We start from the raw sequence: 21,414 nt of genomic DNA, 5'->3' as shown, positions 1-21,414 counted from the left end.
GCCAAGGTAATTTTATTGACTCTCATGAAATCATACCCGAGGCATATTTTGTGTTCTGTAGTTATTTATATTCAGTGTGTAAGCTGCACATAGCTAGTAATAAGTGAATAGTGAATGTACAGACAAGCAATGTCAGCCACATTCTGATTTCAAAATGTCCTCCTAAGTTTTAAATAATTGGTAAAATGCACAAGACATTTACATAATGCACAAAAATAAAATATACATTTTTTTTTATCTAAGTCATGATTAGTCATCACCTTTGGTAAACTAAATATATTTATTACTGTATTATGGGTCCCACTGTATGATTTGATGATACAGTTGCAAATCATATGTTTATAGTTTTTAAATTTCACTGCAGTCCGTATTAAACCCATCGCAGAGTCTTAAAATGTCACATCAGGAGTAAATTATCCATAAAATATAGGGTTGACTAGCGCATTAACAATTTTATTAATACCGTTTAACAATGTCTATAAAAAGGACAATATAAGCAATGAAAATAAGTTTCACAAAATATTTACTATAATATTACAACTCTATTATCTATAGGGTACAATTAGTGCAGGCAAACTATATATATATATTTTTTAAGCTCATTAAAAGCAATGGTATTTAGATCGACATGCACAAGAAAGGTTGACACAAAAAAAAGGACAACATGAGGTTAACCTAACAAAAACAGAAATAATCATGAAGACCTTTTCATGTGTCAGCTATTATTTTTTCGACATTTTACCGGTGTCATCTTTTTGTCTATATCGACAATGTACATAAATCGGCCATATGGTGTCGACCTATCATCCATATGCCATATCTAGTACACGAACAGTGACCAGATGCCTAGTGCCTAGTGAGAAAGGGTGACGGTTCAATTTGCTGTGGGTTCCGTGTCCTGTACAGACAGTTTATAATTCCCTTGTGATTTAATTAGCCGCAGCAAGACAGGGTTGTTGTGCATTCATTCTGTAGCATGTGACTTACTGTATTGGGGTACTTGATAAAGTCAACAAATTATTGTAACCCCCAAAAGCTGGCAATTCAGACAGAAGGACAGTGTAGAAGTCTGTTGGTGGTCACATTGAAAGAACTGGCTATATGCGTGTAAAGTGGCTATTAAATGGTGTTAGATGTTTGATTTTTTTTTTTTTACTTGTATGAATGATGGAAAAAATAATAGCAAGTGTAATTCATCAGATAAGCAAGTTTGAAACTCCTTTACCATCAATGCAACACTGCAACCTGAAAAAACGGGTAAGGGAAATGGGAGTGACTTCTGCACCAATTACTGAAACATATTCAATCAGAATGCCCCATATTAAATACAATCATGAATGATAATGAATTTGTTGGCAAAGGACAGAAAACAATGGGGTACACCCAAGGAGAGAGAAAAAACCCTTATAAATAAAAAGGTTTTATGCCTTTTAAAAATGGGAACATAAAACTATAGTGCAAGCAAAATATTGCTAAAAACAATAAAAGTGTGACAAAAGTAAATAATAGTGATTAAAATCAAAAGAGATTTAAGGGTTTGTGTTGATCAATTTAGCCTATTTTTCTTATTTAAATGAAATAGATGTGAATTCTGTAGTATAAAACAGGAAGCATGTGTTACCAATAATAGTGTGTATTGAGCAAGTAGTACAAACTGAGTGAGTACACTCTCTGTTATAACGATTAGATATCCTATCGGTTGTATAGACTTTGTGTAAACCTTTTGAGCAGATTAAAATATATTAACACCAGTGGCGTTTTTTACCTATGGGCTGCACGGCTGCAGCCCCCCCCAGGTAAAATCCGCCACTGTGAGACTGCACTGGCTTCACTGTGACTGGCAGTGACATCCAAAGAAAGTCCGCCCTGCCAGTCACAAAGGAAGTCCCATTGGGAGGTGTTCCCTCCCTCCAGGACGCCTTTGTGCGGGCTGCCGTGCAAAAACGGCGATTGCGCATGTGCAGTACCTATATCGGTACTGCGCATGTGCTGGTCCCGGTGCCTGTAACTTATTATGTACAGGCGCCAGGACCAAGAGCGCTTTTATGGGTTTTTGCCCAAGCAGCCCATAAAAGCTGGGCACATGTGTAGTACAGATGTTTGTACTGCGCATACGCGAGTCCGGCGTCTGTCATCAAAGCACAGACGCCGGGGAAATGCAGCGACAGGGGGATGGGAGTGCCTGAATCGCGGTACCCCCGCCACGGTCAGAGGCAGCCCCCCTCCCCCAATAAGGTACGAGACGCCACTGATTAACACAGTCTTGGGTATCCAAAGTATAAAACGGAGTTATAATTACTACAGCCTATTATGAATTAATGTCTAGATAGGTTTACTTTCATTATTCTGTGTTATAAGATCCTATTTACTTAATAAACCGTCTTAAGCAATTTTCCAACTTGTGTATAATTGAATTTGACCCTTGGTATACATATCTAGAGTGAATGCATCATTTGTCTACTACCTGCCTAGAACAACAGTTAGAAACATAGAAATGTATGTCAGATGTACCTGATATATTCATACCTATCCATTCATCTGTGTTTTTTATATTAGTTTGTTCCTGTTCTTTTAGTTCACCCGATGAAGACTCTGATGGCTTTTCTGGCAATTCTTTCTCTGAATCTACCACTATAATAGTATTATTCCAGTCTTCCAATTCTATAAAGTCATCACTAAAATCTTCACTGAGGTCATTCTTATCAGAGGAGGACAAAGAAGAAATGGAGAGCTCATCAACATCTTCACTGCAATAGCTATCTTTGTAGTTTTGTTTCTTTAAGTTATCACAAGAAGATGAATTATCATCATCATCATCATCCTCCAAGTCCTCCTGGGATTCCTTGTTTTCTTCTTTTGTTGCTTTACGCGTTCCGTTAGACACCGACTCCATATTACCTGTTTCTAGGGCAACACAAGAATCCTTTTTAGTATCATTGCTAAAATCCCTGGGAAATTGTGATCGGTTTGATTTGTTTAAGGATGGACGGCTCATTTTGTAACCCAAAGGAATAGTTACACCAGGCCCATTTGACAAACCAGGTTTCTGTAATCCAGCAGATGAACCTGCAGAGTATGTCCTTGTTAAAATAGACTTCGCATGTGACTCATTTCCATTGTGCAGACCATACTGTTTTGCTGTCCTTGGCAGCATGTTTTGTTTCAAAGTTGTTCGTAAAGGTATATGCTGTGATTGGTAAAGTCTTGTCATATCTACGTCTCTGTTAAAAGAATGAGACCTGGTCATGGGTGCAGGTGGAAGCAAGGCATTTTGGACAGAATGGGAAAAGCTCTGTGATCTTCTAACGTTGGAGAAAGGTTTGTGGTCGGTTGACAAAGCTTTACTTGTAAAGTTTCTAATTGTAGCAGAATTAGCTCTTGGTCTGTGCAAACCTGTAGGGGGCTTGTTTGTGTAAAATCCATTAACCTGAGATTTACAGCCATTGACCCCAGAATAGGAAGTCCTGCCAAACGGTGTACCTTTAGTGAATTTATTTGAAGCAGATAATATATTCTCATTCAGGTCCTCTTTATGTGATATCAGCATGTTGCTTTGCTTCCCAGTTTTTGTTGGTATTCCAAATCTGGGTGAATCTTTATCCACTGCCACTTGGGACTGTAAAAATCTTTTCTCATTTGAAGCATGAGGTGGTTCCCTAGAAATGTAGTCATTGTTTGGACATTTCAGTTTTCTCCAGTTCAAAGAAAATGCTGATGTTCCTTCTTGGTCGCTGTGTTTCTTCCCACTAAAACTGGCTTTAGCCAACAAAACAGAATGCGTTCCATTCGGTGCCTGCTGCAAAAAGCTTCCCAATGGCTTGGTTCCTCCAAATTTTGGTAATTTGGAACCTAGAGAGGCTCGGACCTGTAATTTTTCTTCCATGATAAAGCAGGTTCATTGGTGATTTTTTGAAGCTGTTGGGATCTGATAAAGACAAAACAATAAAACATTAACATTATGAAGTATCAACAATTTCAAGAAATAACATTGTAATGGGCCCCATACATCAGCAATCACAATTTATGGATTTCCAGATACAGGGATATTTTGGCCAGATAAATGGATTTTACAATCTATCTGACTTTGCCCACACATTACAGATTTATTTCAGTGATCGGGAGATTTTTCTATCTAAAGATTGCATCTTCATATCTGGAAATTGCCCAATCGATTGCTGTTCATAATGTAAATAGATGAAGAAGACGAATTGGGAATGCCCACACATATAAAAAAGATCTGCAGATAATACCAGATTATTAAACATGTTTAAAAACCTGATTAAGCAATCGATTGGCGATTTTGATTGGGATTGCCAAAAGGGGGAGCCCACACATCTAAAATTAATTGTGGCAATCATCTCCATATCTGAAAATTGTCACAATTAATTGCTGATGTATGGGGCCCATAACTTTAGCCACAGTAATCAGTATTGGAAGTGCTAGACCCAAAGTAATTTTACCTGAAATTTTGAGATTTTTTTTTTTTAATCTTACACCATTAAATATATCCTCCCTAAACAGGTACTTAGATACATTAGAGACTGTACAAATGTGGCCAAATAAAACGGTGCATGGTCTACATCAGTGATTCCCAACAGCGGTCCTCAAGTACCCCCAACAGTTCACGTTTTTTAGGTCTCCACACAGAATCACAGGTGAATTAATTAGCTCCACCTGTGATCTTTCAAAATGTGGTGACCTGGAAACCGTGTACTGTTGGGGGTACTCGAGCACCGAGGTTGAGAACCACTTGTCTACAGCACACAAAAAAAAAACATGAAAAAGTAAGGGGTCGATCCTATTAACCCCGATGTGTGCCGATGATTTGCAGAGTGTGAATCATCACGACACTGGGCGCACTTTACGGCGGGACGAATTCCCTTAAAAGTGCTCACACCTCCATAGGGTTGCAAGCTATTTTCTGCCATTTCAGCCCTGCAAAGGGTGCGAGATAGGATGAATTTGGGTGCCATTTTCAACGTAGAATAGGAGGCAGACCAAAGAATACATTAGTAATGTAATAGTACCAATAAATAAACAAATTTAATTTACCATCTTGGGACACCAAAACCCGGAACATCACCGCTCACCATCTCAGATCTCATCACCCAGGTACCTGAGGTTATTTACCAAACTGTCCTAGACCAACTCTAGCGGACTTCGGTAATTTGTGCCATCTTGGGCCGACCACGTGGATACCAGGACACTCTAAATACCAATCTATGGAGCGGTAACTATATCTTCCTCCTATAATCTGGGCAAAATAGGAACGGACCCTACTGCTGCTTTAGTGTGGAATTGGGCTATATTATCAATTGTATTATATATGCAAAATACTTTTAATTCTTATATGTATGTGTTTATGTTATTGTTTTATATCTAAGTAAATTATTTTTTGTAAAGATCATCCAATTTCCTTCACAATTATTTTTTAAATATTTTTAGCACTGCTACCACCTTTCTTAACTTCCTCTAATATCGCGTTCTCACTGTTAGGCAAATTCCCGGGTCTAGCGTGTCCACCCGCAAATTTGCCTTTTAACACTGGGTTTTCTTTAGTGAGAACAGGTCAACCCGTGTCGAAATTCCCGGATCGCCAACCCTGCTTTTTATGCGGGTTTGAGACCCCGGTATGCAGACAAAGGTTGACACTGCAAAAAACCCTGTGTTAAAAGGCAAATTACCAGGTAGAACTGCTTCACCCGGGAATTTGCTTCAGCGGTGAGAACGGGGGTCCGTCACTGCTAAAGCCTGGTATTGCACACGAGCAGTGTGAACACAGCATAAATAAATCGACACTTCCTCAACTACTTCCTACATTACACAGCAATACCTATCTTCAGCTCGCAATATTGTACTTCAGCTATACCTGTCAACCCCTAAAATTGTCTCGTACACATGGAATCCCGACTGTCCTATTTTGAATAGGATTCTTAACGTTCATTTCTCTGACAACGGAATCCCGACTGTGCAATGTCCCGACTGTGACATCGGAATCCCGACTGGGGCAAGTGCATTGAAGCCCCAACTGCACTAGCCATTAGTCTATTCTCCCTCTACGAGGAAAAATAGCCCGTGTAAATGGGGATTCTGACTGTCGGGATTACTTAGTTTTGCCCTTTTGACACTAGATTGTAAACTTTGAGCAAGTACCTTTCTGTTATTTGAATCTCTGGTTTTACTTTAACCTTGTATGCCATTGTTTAAACTATGCTTTGCATTATTACTTATAGTCCGATGCTGAAGAGCACTGTGACACCTTATAAAGCAACAAGAATTATCATTATCATTGAATAATTATGGAAGGCAAAATATGCTTCACTTCATTCAGAATAATAGGCAAGAAACAATTAGAAGATCAGATCTATTGAGAAAAAGAATCCCAAGTTCTTCTTATCCATTATTTATTGCCACTGCTAGGAACTCAAAAGCCACAGCTGTCATGACAACAAGGGAGTGTGCCCCACTTTAAAGGGATATCCTGAAAAAGTTCTCAATTCATTTTACAAATTAGATCAGCCTAGAACCTTTGCTTCAGAATATTAAAGGCCTACTGAAACAGAGAGTTTTGAATGTATAGAACAAAAAACAAATATTTTCTGTAAAGGAAAACAAGCAGAATATGCCAGCATTACATCCACCCACATGTGGTATGAAGTTACTGAAGCAAGGCTTGAGGGTGTATTTTAAATGTAGCCTACATGTAATATAAAATATAAAAATTGAGCACATTGACAGGCTGTCCAATGTATTAATGTGTAAAATCCAAATAACTGAGCTTTGCCATAACTACAGTGAATGTTATAGGACATTCCCCTAAGGAAAAGGAATCTGCTAAAAATAACTAAGTAATGAAGACTTATAAAATATATTTTGTCACACATCACACTGAAATGGCTCTGTAAAAGCAAACTCACAGCTAAACGTCAATACGACATGACCTTGAGGAATGTACATATCTGAAATTCAATATTGATAAATAAAGTATCAATTAAGGAAATACAGATGAGTGCACTGATAGGGATATGGTCATTGGGTCTACAGCAAGTCGACAAGCAACCGTTAGGTCGACACAAGCATTAGGTCCACAGTGTCTAGGTTTTTCACTGCTTTTGATCCGACACGTGCCGACAGGTGGTATTTTATGCCCTACCATCCAGGGTATAGTGGGAGAATAAAGTAGTGTGCTGAGCGCAGTGAGGCACTGTGCCCGAAGCATTGCGAGCGAAGCGAGGGGATGCAGTGCACTGGAAACTGTGTCCATGTCAACATTCGGTAAAAAAAAACTGGGAAACCCCATGGCGACCTTTTGACTGTCGACCTAGACACTGTTGACCTAAACCAGGCATGCCCAAAGTCAGGCCCGGGGGCCAATTGCGGCCCGTGCTGTCATTTCAAGTGGCCCGCAGCCTCCAACTGGAAGCGGGCAGAGCATTAGATGTGGGAAGCACAGCACAGGACACTAAAGGTGGGGCCCTGGCGAGCGCGCCTTTACCTTGCTGTCTGCTGCAGTGAGGAGGTGCCAGCTGCCACAGTCAGATGTGTTTGACGTCCTACCCCTGCTGCTGCAATCGTATATCACCCTACTCCACAATCACAGTAACAGCAGTGTTTGGGGGTGGGGGTGCAGCAAGGGGGAAGCTTGCTCCCGTAACATGCAGAGTGGAGGAGGGCGGAAGCCCAAGCATCTCCTGTCCTTGCAGTGCCTGCTTTGCCTCTCTGTCCTCTGACTCACACAAGGGGCTGGGAAAAATACAGAGAAGGGAGGGGGCAGGGTTGGGACATACAGTGAAGGAGGGTCAGGCTGGGGGACATACAGTGAATTGGGCCATGATGGCCATTCAGAGAAGGGGGAGCAGGGGCAGGCTGGGGGACATACAGTGAATGGGGGCAGAGTGGAGTACATAGTGAATGGGAGTCATACAGTGAAGGAGGGTCGGGCTTGGGGACATACAATGAATGGCGGCACTGATGGACATTAAGAGAAGGTGGTCAGGCGGTGGGACAGAGTGAATGGGTGCAGAGTGGGGAACATACAGTGAATGGGGGACATACAGTGAAGGAGGGGCAGGCTGGGGGACATAGAGTAAATGGGGGCAGAGTGGGGGATCATTCTGATGTGATTAATGATTCAAAGAATGTCAGGCTGAATGGTCGGCCCCCCACATTTTTACCTCATCAAATCTGGCCCTCGTCGCGAAAAGTTTGGACACCCCTGACCTAAACCCATGTCGACCTAGAACCATGTTGACCAACTTGCTGTAGACAAACGATCCAAACCCCACTGATAAATGACATGATGTATAATTAGTAGACGTCACAAAGTTCTTCACAGTAAAATGTAAAAGACCCACACTAGGACAAGCCATTTATAACTGCTCAGTGGGAAAATTAGGAGACAAATGTATAAGGGTTCACAAGCCAGGTCTAAAATCTCACGTACGTCCAGGCTTGTCGGTATGAAAGATGTAATTAGTGGGGTAAGCTCTCACTCATGCACATGATAGACAGTAACGAAAGTTAGACGCAAGGTCGAGATGATTTTTTTCCCGTTTTGTTGGTGGCTATATCAACACAGGTCAACATGGACACCAAATAAGTGTACAGTGTCCCCTTATTTGGTCATTTGGTTTAGGTCGCATGTGTCAACCTAAACCCATGTTGACCTTGTCCCATGTCGACCTAGACACCTGTTGACCTTCACCCATGTCAACCTAGAGCCCTGTCGACCTTGCCCCCTGTTGACCTAAGTATGGTTTATTCATACCCTTTAAAATGACATCCACTGTTTTCTATGGGTGGAATGGGTTGAATGTGAATGGTACAAAAACGGTATTGAAATGGTAATATACCAGTTACAACATGTAATGTGAAAGGGGTTTTACTGGCTTTAGACCCGTTTTAAGAAACGTTTACAAAAACGGGTTGAAAGCAGGTTTGTAATGTGAAAGCAGCATAAAAATCTCAGCCACACCTTAGGCCTCACCCACTGGGAATGAAGAAACCACTACCTCGCTTTCTCCAAGGTGGGTGGAGAATCTAGAAATGAACTGCTTCTGAAACAGAAGGCAAGGGAATATGGTATCCAGACGCAGGTTAGTATGATACATAAAAGATAGTCGGCAACCGCTAGAGCAGCAATAACGCTAGTTAGACACCAGCTAGACCAGTGGTAGCCAAACCTAGCCCTCGAGAGCTACCAACAGTTCACATTTTCCAGACAACCTAGCTGCTGCAAAGCTGCACTCATTAATCACTGACACATTTTAATAGATCCACAGATGGAGCTAATTAGCTCACTTGTGATTCTGTGAGGAGACTTGCGAAACATGCACTGTTGGTAGCTCTCGAGGACTAGGGTTGGCTACCCCAGAGCTAGACCATGGTCGATGGGCATTTTTCAGTCCACCTGGTTTATTCTTTACCACCCAATATAGCCTAATAAAACATTATTTTAAAAAAATGTATTTGCAGAAACCTGTAAAAACATGAGACAAGATTACTGCAGAGGGGGGTGTTGTCACACACCCCCCACCCCCCAACCCGTTTTAGAGGTGATACATTTGCTGTTCTTACTTTTCCAACCATGCAAAAATGTGCTTTAAACCATAAAAAAAAAAAGGATCTACTTAAAATGCTTCCATTTGTCTAGCATAAATTGTATGTAATAATGCATGCTAAAGTGCAAGTAATGGTGCCCAGTCTTCCGCCAATTACTAGGGCTTTAAAAATAAATAATTTGAACTCTAAAGAAACAAGGGATACAGTAAATGTCCCAGTTGCATTATTTCCTTAAAGTCACAGACATAATGACGGAAGCATTTGCAAAGGATGCTTAAACCTTATGAGAGATGATAATATGAAGCCACTGGGATTAGAACCTATATATAAACCTACTGCACATCGGTCTAATTTCCAAAGGAAACTATTATAAACAGAACAAGATGAGCCATTCTACAACCTATTGTATGCCAAAACTACTCTCACATACATTATACTTAAGGTATACAAATGTTCCTGAACATAAATTTGGAAGACAGTTCGTTTTTTAGCTTATGGTTATATGGTGGGAACAAGAAGGATGCATACATAGGACCATCAGTCAGAAAACTGACACAGGCATCCCACAGGAGGGAATCGCAAAAGGGTCAAGTAAAAATCTCCCCCTGCACCCACTAAACCTCCCTTTTAGCAGCCTTGTACAATCATGTACCAGAATGATTAGGGCTCAATTTCATCAATCTGGATCCAATTCCGACCGATTGGATGCAGATTGTATGTAGATTGGGCATGTTTTTGCATGTTTAGATCCAATTCCGATCCGATGCGCGTCCCCGCTATCGTTTGGTCGTTTTACAGATCCTACCTGCTGCAGGTAGGATCTGTAAAAGATCCATTCAACTGGCTACAGACTCAGATCGGATTGGGATCAGATTGGATGCAGATCATTAGCAGATCGTGTGCTCCAACAGATCATGCGACCATCACACAATCTGCTAACGATCTACTAACAATCAGGATGGTTCTGGTGTGTACCAGGCCTTACCCTAAACCCCAACCCCACCCTCCCTCCCTCCCAGCTGCCTAACCCTAAGCAGTGCAGGCTAACCCTAAGGGGGGTATTTAATTAGATGACAATTTATTTTACAGGGAAATCCTATAAATATGAACAATGCATGGTATGGGCACCAACAGTACCATAATGGAAGCAGAGGCAGGATAGCCAAGTAGAGATACAGTGACACAGCATGTTCAGAAACAGCTGCGAGCCCCCTATGTTAATAGAATTGCTGTACGCTGTGTCTACAGAAACTCCCCTTCGGGATGGTGATCCACAACGATCATAAATACTTCAAGTGTGTGCAACAGTTTCATTACAATACAGGGTGGATGGCTGTTCTAGATTGTAAATGTATTTATATATAGGAAAGGGATATGGCCACTGAGTCTACAAGCGTTAGGTCAACGTGCTGGAAGGTCGACAGGGTCATAAGGTCTACATGGGGTTTTTCACTGTTTTTTGAGCCGACATGTGCCAACAGGGGGTATTTCATGCCCTACCATCCACTAGGGCGTGGTCGAAGAATAAAATAGCGTGCCAATTGTAGCAAAGCACCGTGCCCGAAGCATGGTGACTCCTGCAAGGAGTGGTGCTAGGTTTCAGTGTCCATGTCGACTCTGTTGACATTCGGGTCAAAATACAGTGAAAAACCCCATGTCAACCTTCTGACCCTGTCGAACTAACGGCCCTGTTGACCTAATGATCCCATTACATAGGAAATCTGTGTAAATATGAGCACAGGAGATGCTGATCAAGCTGCAAAACGCATTACACATAAATCCCTGGGAGTAGCAAACATGGTAATAAGGTTAATCATTGCCCTAACACATGTTGCCCTATTCCCTTCCCTCCTCTCCTCTGCAAGGCATAATACGGTTTCTGTTCTTTGGTGCTGTTCATTCCAATTCTTTCTCAATTTCCTTAAGTTCCCCTAAAGTACATGAAAGTTTCATGGAAACGCCCATGAAACGCTACATGTCCACCCAGGAGCACCCCCTGGCTGCCAATCATTGCGAGAACACCCTGGCGAGTGAAAATCTCACTGAAGCCGTTTGCTGCAGGGGTTTGCACATGTGCATTAGCACCTATGCGCATGCGCAGACCCCCACCATCGAAACTGAGCTAGCAGGTCTGAATCAGCCCCTCCATGTGTTAAGTAGGCAGTTCACACTGAGTGGGTCATTCTGATTGACTCGACAAGCTGTGAAGCTCGCAGCTTACCAAGTCCCTTTGACGCTGCCACACTGAATGCCCCCTTGCCACAGTACCTCCTCGCATGTGCCTGCAGCGGGAGAAATTATTCGATGGTCGTTGACCATCGAATGATTTCCCCTGCCTTTGCAAATAGCGGCTTATACATGGGAACGCTTAGCTGTTTCATGGGGACGCCACCTCCCCATCCCTCCCTCCCCACTACGAACTGCCGAGCGGCGAGTGAGCCACTGCCCGGCTGTTAGCATTCAGTGTTTGCACATGCTCAATACACCTTGTGAACGGGTGCAGGACAGGTTGCCTGAGACAAATTTTCTGGGACCCATCCACGGGCACCTTGGTACCAGCCAAGCCTATGGATGCTCGAGCCCAGAAGCACCCAAAGAATCGGCACCTATGGATACCAGGCCGGACTGTAGGCACTTACTGCACTAAGGGGCAGATTTATTAAGCTTGTAGAAGAGATAAACTGGAGATAAAGCGGAAAAAAAGGTAAAAGGAGATAAAGCACCAGCCAATCAGCTGTGTTTGAAAAAGATAGTTGGGAGTTGATTGGCTGGTGCTTTATCTCCTTTTACCTTTTCTCCGCTTTATCTCCAGTTTATCTCTTCTCCAAGCTTAATAAATCTGCCCCTAAATCCCTGCATCACTGAGACGATGGCTTACACTGAAGAACACAACTGACTGAGTTACACTAGTCTGGATTATCAGGGTAGGAAGAGGCTGTAATACTGTCTGGGAGAGAGGTTATGTTGCCCATACTAATAATGTACCCTTAAAGCCATCTTAGCTTTATAAAAAGGTGCACACACAAATTGAAGATAACAATTAACCATTGACTTTACAGTACTATATTTGCAATTGAGTCTCCATCTATTTAAATTGGCACTATACTCACTGGCCACTATACTCACGGACCGTTCGTTTAAAGGTCTATACACAAGGGGCAATTTTGTGCAGCGTGTATGCGGACTGAAGATTAGGAAAAAATTCACTGGGCTGAAACACACACTGAGCATTTTTTTGCCCGTTTTAGCGATTTACCCAGCGAGTGGACGACTTTCCACAGCAGGATGCTATGGAAAGTCAATCACCCCGTCGCTCATTGGCTAGTAATACCCGTACACACTGGGCGTCTTTCGATCTTAAAAAGCAGCTCAAACGAGTAAACGGAGCTGGTTTGTGTATGGGCCTTCAGAAACTAAGTAGCAGTGTCAACTCTTATCTATGACTGCTATTGGGTTATTTTTACTAAGTTGAGGCTTTCAAAAGCTGCTGATCCCTGGCATCTTTAATTTAGAAATTTGAGAGGGCAATGCTTTGAATAGCCAAGCACTCAGTTTCACTATTAAAGCATTACCCTTATAAAGTTTCAGCTTAAACAGGTCCAGCCATCGTTTAGTAAATAAACCCATATTGGGGATACTCAGTTAGCCACAGAGATGTATATACCATAATATACATTATATTAGCTTGTTACATAAATAAAATAATGTATGTAATTTATGTTAAATGATTTAACACCATTTACTGCTTGCATAGGGTGCCGGACGGGATCCCGACAGTCATTTACCAGACATTGGGATCCCGACTGTTAAAACACCGACAGACGGGTTCCCGACGGCCACCTGCTATTCTCCCTCGTGGGGGCCCACGACCCCCATAGAGGGAGAATAGAATAGGTATCGAGCGCAGCTAGCCCGCAAGGGACTTTGTTGTGCTCGCCATGCTGAGTCCGGCCAGTCTGGATCCTGAGGTCGGGCTAATGATTGTCGTGATCCCGACTGTTGGAACGCTATACCACACCCTATTGCATTAAGATCTCATAATAAAGCTGGAAAAAACAAGGAAAAAGCACCTTCCCACGCTTTCACCTATTAGAAAGATAAATTCCAGCTTGGACAAAAAAAATATCATTGTTGATTCAGTGAGGAATATAACAGTGCTGTCAATGAGGTTTTGTGGAAATGAAATTGTGAGTAAATATAATCCAACCTTTCTAAATCACTTCCAAAAGATTTTAACAATAAAATATTATGGAGGAGCAACTACTTCAAATGACTTTTCTGGCTGAAGAACATGATCGATCAGCTAAACCTAAATGTGCATGGGGGGGGGGGGGGGGGGAATCTTAGAATGCACACCCAATATACATGAGATGCTATCATGCTGGGACTTGTAGTTCTGCAAAGAAAAACATGTGGTGCAGATGCACACTCCATATTATTAATCAATCAATAACAGAGGTTCTTGGTATATCAATTGGCCAAGAAATATTTGCCCACCAACCAGCTTCACGGTAACCTAATTTCTGGTGGGTCCCTAATACTAAGTTTGGATTTAAACCTAAAAATTTAAACCTAAATGTGTAAATGTTAGCATAAGTGCAGAAACGGGATACCACAGAAGATTGACAGAGCTTAAGTCGACAGCAAATATAGGTTGACATGGCTAAAATCAATAGGGTTGAATATCAACACAAGCATTAGGTCGACAATGTGAAGGTTGACAGTCAAAAAGTCGACATGAGTGTTTTTCGTGTCAAAAAGTCGACATGTGCTGACAGGCGATATTTCATGCCATACCATCCAATACGGCTTGGTGGGAGAATAAAAAAGTGTGCCAAGCGCAGTGAGACACATTGCCCGAAGCATGGCGAGCACAGTGAACAGTGCAAGGGGAGGCGGTGCTCTTTGACCGTGTCAATGTCATCTTTTGGGACATAAAAAAACAAACATACAAACTCATGTAGACCTTTTGACTGTCAAACTTCCCATTGTTGACATAAGTGCTGTCAACCTTCAGTGGTCGACCAATGCATGTCGACCTAAATTTGGTCTACCCAATGTCCCATACCCACAGAAACTGATCAAAAGTGTAGATCTGTGCTATAGGCTCTCAGGGACTTTATAGCTCTCAAAAATGTTTTGATCCATTTAAAACATGTCTCTATTATCCTTTTAACACTTTAAACCTGGGCTGGATTATTAGGTAGACAGTCCCATAGGTCAACACCTGAAAAAGGTCAACATGGTAAAAGGTTGACAAGCAAAAGGGTGGCATGAAAATGGTCAACATAGGAAAAGGTTGAGGATATTTCACAGTTTTTTTTTGGTGTTTATGTCAACATGAACATTGTATTACTGTTCTGCTGCAATCGGCACACTATTAATATGCTTCATCTATGCCCCCCAGGGATTGTAAAGTTGGTTTAACAAAAATCACGAAAAACCTTTTGTCCTTATGCTGTGTCGACCATTAGCATGTCCACCTTTCTCAGGTCTTTTTCGTCCACTGCCTTTTGATATCTAAATTGAATGATGATTACCTCCTGTAATGCTCCAAAAAAAAAAAAAAAAAAATGAAAGCTAGTGAGGACATCACTGGTTATTTGGAAGAGATGGTGATGACACTGACTAAATTCCTCTGCGTAGTGATGGAAGCAAGAAACCCTTATGTTGGTGAGCTGGTAATATAGGTTTTTTATAAGACGCACTTCACATGGTGAAATGGGTGTGTCACTGTGTACAGCAGCTGCATACAGCCTTGCTAGATGCTGTATAATAGGCATTCTGGCATGGCGAGTTATGAAAACAGGTGTGGCATTGGAGAAAACCCACAAACAAACAAAAAAATATATACCTGTATAATCCTAAACAATAGCACAGTTATCACCAAGTTAAAGGCTGTAAGAAACTTTGCTTCCTTGCAAGTATTATGATCTCAATATATCTATAATTAACAAAAAGTCAAATGTTTGCATGGATGCAACTTATTCTTATACAATATTCTCCTGCACTTACGTTATTCTTTTGCATGAAAAATGAGATTATTACCAGCAAGTAAATTAGGCATGCTTTTCCTTATCGCATTACATAACACTAACAAATATTCCAGGAATTGCATCTCCTACATTGCAAATATTCTATAAAATGTCTGTTCCACACATTTCTTACTTGGCTCCTAAAATGCTGAATAGGCCTGCGTGTACGAAATAATACTAGACCACAAATTATAGCTGATCCCTAGGATACAGTATTGCAGCTGAAAGAAGGCTTTTACAAACATTCTATAGAAAACAGAACTGCTAAGACAGCCATGCAGGGGTTAATGTCCAGGCTTCATTTGGGTTTGATAATAATTAGGACACTACCTGCATGCTTTGCCAGTCTCAAGGAAACAATGTAATCTCTGCTATTATAAACAAACAATCATTGTTATTTGTCTGTAGATTTGTATTTCCTGGCCACTTGCATCTCTTGGATTCACAAGCATGACCTACTTCTTACAAAAATATATAGCGTATACTGTAAATAAGCCAAGACAGCAACATGTAAAACCTACCCCTGTTTGCATTTCGGTTACCTTTCAGTTAATGGTGTTGCTAGGTGGAAAGCCTTCATCTTCTCACTGGCTTTGAAAGGCTAACTGTGTGGTATTCATAAAAAATGTATTCCTCCCAGTAAAGTACAAGATAGAGAGCAGAGTCATCCTCTTCCTAATAAATAGTTAATGCAAAGCACAGGTTGAAGGCGAGTCCTTTGTGAGCTTATGTTTTGCAATGACACATCCTCAGGCCTATGGAGGTTTCTGCTGTTGCTGCAGCATCATGTACGTCACAATCATCAAAAGGATACCAAGCCCTGTGTGTCCCAGCCCTCTTGTAACAGAACTGGATACATTCATTGGACTGTATTATTGGCTGTACAGTCACGCCACAATAGACTAGAACAATTATGAAATCACGGTATGCAGTCATTTCTTTAATCATCACTAACAAATATCTTTGGAAGCGCAGACAAAAATGTACGAATGTAAGAACTTCACCACACATGCACCTAGGTAGAAATACAGATGTCCCCTAGTCCAAGACTTGTGGTATAGCAGGAGCATGATATGCACCAACTATGCATTGATGTTGAATGGGATACAGACGGCTGCGGATAAGCATTATTCTACGGCCTTTATTCAGATCTGATCGCAGTACAAATTTGTTTGGAAAAATGGGCAAAACCATGTGCACTGCAGGTGGGGCAGATGTAACACGTGCAGAGAGAGTTAGATTTGTGTGAGTTATTTTGTTTCTGTGCAGGGTAAATACTGACTATTATTTTTACACTGCAATATAGGATTTCAGTTTCAACACACCCCACCCAAATGTAACTCTCTCTGCACATGTTAAATCTGCCCCACCTGCAGTGCACATGGTTTTGCCCATTTTCCAAACAAATTTGTACAGCAATCAGATCTGAATAAGGGCCTATGTGGCAAAGTTGTGTATGGACACATTCATAGCTTAGCTAAATGAACCTAAATTGTTTTCCACTTTCATAATTACTTCGGTAGTAAAATAGGATAAGTTTAGTTATTGTTTCTCACCTGTGGCCAGATGCACTAAGCTTCAAAAGTGATAAAATGGAAAGGGATAAGGGGGCGTGGCTTGGCTGTGCGAGTGAGCGGTAGCCTGTCGACTGAGCTCCTGCACATATCCGTATATATATCCTGTCTCCAGAAAGGGAGCAGCTCAACCAGGGGCGGATTGGCCATTATATCCACCGGGAACTTTCCCGGGAGGCCGATGCTAGAGAGGCCGAAAGATGCAAGCAGCACACAACACAACCTTCAGGCAGGCGGCAGCTCACCTCAGGCTCAGCCCAGTCCCCGTGTGGCCCTGCCTCCTCGGCTCCAACTGTGACTGGCTGCAGTCAGAGATAGTGGCCTCGCCTCCTCCCACCATCCAATGCCATGTCATCATGTGTAAAATAAAAATATGACTCCGCCGCACACAGTGCCCGTCCGCTACCTGCATGCGGCCACGCTAGTGGTGGGCTGGCCCGGGGGGCAGGGTGCCTGGTGCCCCTGGGCCGCATGTTAATCCTAAATGCCCTGGTGATACAGCGGTTTACGTCAGGGCCAGCCGGCTACCGTGATCAGAGCTCTCCGGTCCAATCGGATAGCTCAGCCGGGACCCAGCAGCAGCAGGAGCTGCCCAGTGTCAGTGAGGGCAGCAGGAACTACAATCATGGCTGCTGGAGCCGGGCTGCTGCGCATGAGCAGCCACTTCTCCCATGGATCTTTGTGTTAATACACGCAATTCGCGGCAAAATGCCGCGCGACGGAGGTGCGGAGCAGGGCCACGATGAGAGTGGAGGATGCCTCCTGCTGCCGAACTTTCACTGCCCTCGCTGCACCATAGCAAAGAGAGCACCTCCGGTGAGACATGACAAGGAGCACCAGAGATGAGGGACAACCGCCACCCGTACAGCCCCCACCCCACCTGGAGGAGCCCCAGAGTAAGTTACTAAATTATGAAGACAAGTGACAGGTACTGCACACTCTGCCACCTGCTGGCTGATTGTACCAGTGGATCTTCAGGTGCAGCAGGTAGTCAGGTACTGTCTAGTTAGTGAAGATTCAGTGTTGAGAGAAGAAGGAATTGAGAGGTACATAGGGTGAGTGTGTGAGTGTGGGAGGGAAGGAGAGGTGTAGGATAGTCAGAGAGGTGCAATGTAGGAGAGATGAATGGAAAAATAAGGGCTATAAAAGGTTGAAGACGTAGGAATAGGGGTGACCTGAGCCATTAAAAAGAGGTGAAACACATGGAACAGGTTGCTTAACTGTTTGTCATATAGTATGGTTTATTTTTACCTGCCTGGGCAGTACCTATCTACTCACATGCAACTATGAACTCTGAATTAGGACCATCTGAATTGTGGTGACATTATGACAATCCCCTTTCCTAGCCTCTGAGGATCTGGTTTTCTCTTGGCCATCTCCAGCATTAAAATTCCAAGGAGCAGCTGCCCTCCATGCATTGTAGTTCTGGGCCCAGCAGTCAATTGTAATAGTTTTGTTTTTTTCACTAACTGCCTGTCAGCCTCTTGTTGGCATCACCCACTGCCTCTCCCAGTCACTCTTTCCCTCTCTCCCACTGCCTGTCAAGCTCTCACTGGCGTCACCCTTTCACCCACTGTCACATACCGCCTGTCCCTGGAATAACCCCCTGCTTCTCCCCATCATCCTCTCCCTGGGATATATTTTCTAATCCTCAAAAAGTGATAAAGTGGAGAGTGATAAAGGACCAGCCAATTACCTCCTAATTGTCATTTTTCAAATCCAGTCTGCAACATGATAGTTAGGAGCCAATTGGCTGGTGGTTTATCACTCTCCATTTTATCACTTTTAAAGCTTAGTACATCTGGCCCCCTGTCACCATTGCCTTTCTTTATCACACTTTCTGTCACCCTCTGCCTCTCCCTGTCAGATGGTACTAAAAGAAACTGCATACCGTTTTTTACATATTGTTAAGCTTACCTGGCTGTATGTGTACTGTGTAGCGACAGTGGCTGTGCCAGTCTGTCTGCAGTCAATATAAGGATGGACTGTTTCTTATGGGCCAGTGCTCTGGACTTACCCACTAGGCTTACAGTTGCCAGCCAGCCCCTGGCCCCGCCTCCTCCCACCCACTGTTCTCCAGGATGGGCGGGAGGAGGCGAGGCCGCATTTAGTAGCAGGGCACTGGGTGCAGTGTTGGCGACCTCTGATCGGCCGGGCCCGGGACTCATATTTTTATTTTATACATATCTTTTTTTTATTTTATACAACAACATCATAGTACTGGAGAGGACTCGAGGAGGTGGGGCATTGGACAGCAGCACCGCTTGGAGAGAGAACAGCGGGTGGAAGGAGGCGGGCCGCATCCAGTAGCAGGGCAGGCTCTTTGCACTGTTCGCAGGGGAGTGGGAGGAGGCGGGGCAGCGGACGGCAGCGCAGCTAGCTTCTCATCTCCTCTGCAGTGGAGTGACAGTCACTCTGAGTCTGTGAAATGTATGTCGGGACATCATGACGTCACCACGCACATTACTAGAAGCGAAACCTGTGCTGGGGCAGGGCGGGAGGAAGCCGTCAAACCCCATGACTGACTGTTGCGCAGCAAAAAAACGGCTGAAGAAGTTAAACGCCCAGGCGCAGCAGTTGGAGTTGCATTCGTCAGTCGTGGCTCCTGCACCCCTGAGTCCTGCCCCGCTAACAGCAGCAGAACTTCTGCTGCAGAAGACTACTACCTCTGCAAGTCCTAAGGCATCAATTCATTGGTAAGTGAGGCCACTTCCAGAAATTTTCCAGGGCCACTTTTAGTCCCCAATCCGCCCCTGAGCTCAACATACCATTTTGACCTCTTCTACCAGCCGGCCAGAACACCCTGACCAGCGGGAGCTGTTGATCAGTGGTGGTCTACCTGTCGGTGGGGTGGGCGGCCTGTTTCTCCTGTGGCCTTGGACTCTACTTCTGTCGACGCCATCTTGCTGTACTCCTGTACAGTCGGCGGCGCACCGCTACGCCCGTGTTTCTGCCAGTGGACATCTGCCTTCACCTCTCTTCTGTAGTGGGGGACGCTCAGTGCCATTCGGCGGGCCCGCTGGTCACCGTCCCTCTATAGCAGTGGTTTCCAACCCTGGTCCTCAAGTACCCCCAACAGCGCACGTTTTGCGGGTCTCCACACAGAATCACAGGTGAGATAATTAGCTCCACCTGTGATCTTTTCAAATGTGCCTGAATAATGAGTGCACCTGCTGTGTGACCTGGAAAACATGCACTGTTGGGGGTACTTGAGGACCAGGGTTGGGAACCACTGCTCTATAGCAGGGACACCATCTTTGAGACCTCCTGGAGTGCAGCACCACCTGGAACTTTGGCGTCTGTCCAGCTGTACCCTCCGTCATCCACAGCTGAGGTGAGCCCTCTGGATAGCTGCTGCCTGGGTGTGCTGGTGCCCGGGAACCGGCTGCTCTTAGATACACCCATTAGGGGACTGCCCTGCTGTGCCCTCCGGCTACCTCCTGCTGCATTGCCGGTTGCCCTCCCTGGGGACTGAGGTGCTTGCTTGCCTGCACTATTCTCCGCCTAGCTGCCTCTCCTCCTATTCGAACACTGTACCCTGAAGGTGCTCTCTGTGCCTGTGAGACCTCCAGGCAAGTGAGTGGGGACAGTACCATTTCACACTCTAGAGGCTGCATATCTCCTGACGAGCCCCTACTAGTGAATCATTCCTCCTGCATCATGGAGAATTCTGTGCAACAAATCCTGCGAGCCATTGCAGCTTCCACACAGAGGCTCCTCAATGTATTGGAGGCTACATCTATGGATAATATTTCTTCCTGTGGCTCCTATGGGAGATGCAGCTCAGGAGTTGAGTACACTATTTCTCCAACTTCTGTAGTGACTCTGGCAGTTTCCATGCCAGAATATACTTTAAACCCACATGTTTCAGGGTTTCGGGTGGCTGCTGATTCCTTTTATTTCTCAGTTTATGGATACCTGATGCTATTGCAGCCCATTCGAGACTCTCTGTTATACTTCTCCCATAATTTGCTCACCGTGTACATCAGTGGACCTTGTGTGTTTCCATATGCAAACCGGAATAATATTTTATTTATGACTTTCTCCTTTACCTCTGCTAAATTCTGGCCAGATTAAGGGGTAACATTGTTTACAATAATATATAGTTGTTTATTGTAGCTATAGTGAGGTTAAGGTTTCTGAGATACAGGTATTTCCTAGGTTGGGGGGTTATGAGGAGGTTTGTATTGGAGTTTTAATAGATAGACATCATTATTTCTAAGAGAACATAACAGAACATAACA

The 21,414-nt window shown here is 43.5% G+C and overlaps 1 protein-coding gene across 7 annotated transcripts in view; it reads right to left on the bottom strand.

Annotated features, from left to right (window-relative positions):
• Positions 1-21,414, bottom strand: part of CCSER2 (coiled-coil serine rich protein 2) — a 133,870-nt gene that overhangs the window by 100,988 nt on the left and 11,468 nt on the right. For 4 of the 7 annotated variants that reach the window (XM_083146336.1, XM_083146335.1, XM_083146330.1 and 1 more), the window contains exon 2: positions 2,512-3,925. In XM_083146336.1, coding sequence (XP_083002462.1) covers positions 2,512-3,883 — 1,372 coding nt within the window. In that variant the 5' untranslated portion in view covers positions 3,884-3,925. Of the gene's footprint in view, positions 1-2,511; positions 3,926-16,117; positions 16,377-21,414 lie in introns of those variants that run through there. The other 3 variants (XM_083146331.1, XM_083146333.1, XM_083146334.1) reach the window with 3 other exon arrangements.

This window comes from Crinia signifera, chromosome 6 (genome assembly GCF_055691185.1).
Source record: "Crinia signifera chromosome 6, ASM5569118v1, whole genome shotgun sequence".
NCBI classification, from domain to species: domain Eukaryota; kingdom Metazoa; phylum Chordata; class Amphibia; order Anura; family Myobatrachidae; genus Crinia; species Crinia signifera.
The sequence above is the reverse complement of the archived record's forward strand: the minus strand, read 5'-3'. Positions and strand labels throughout refer to the sequence as shown.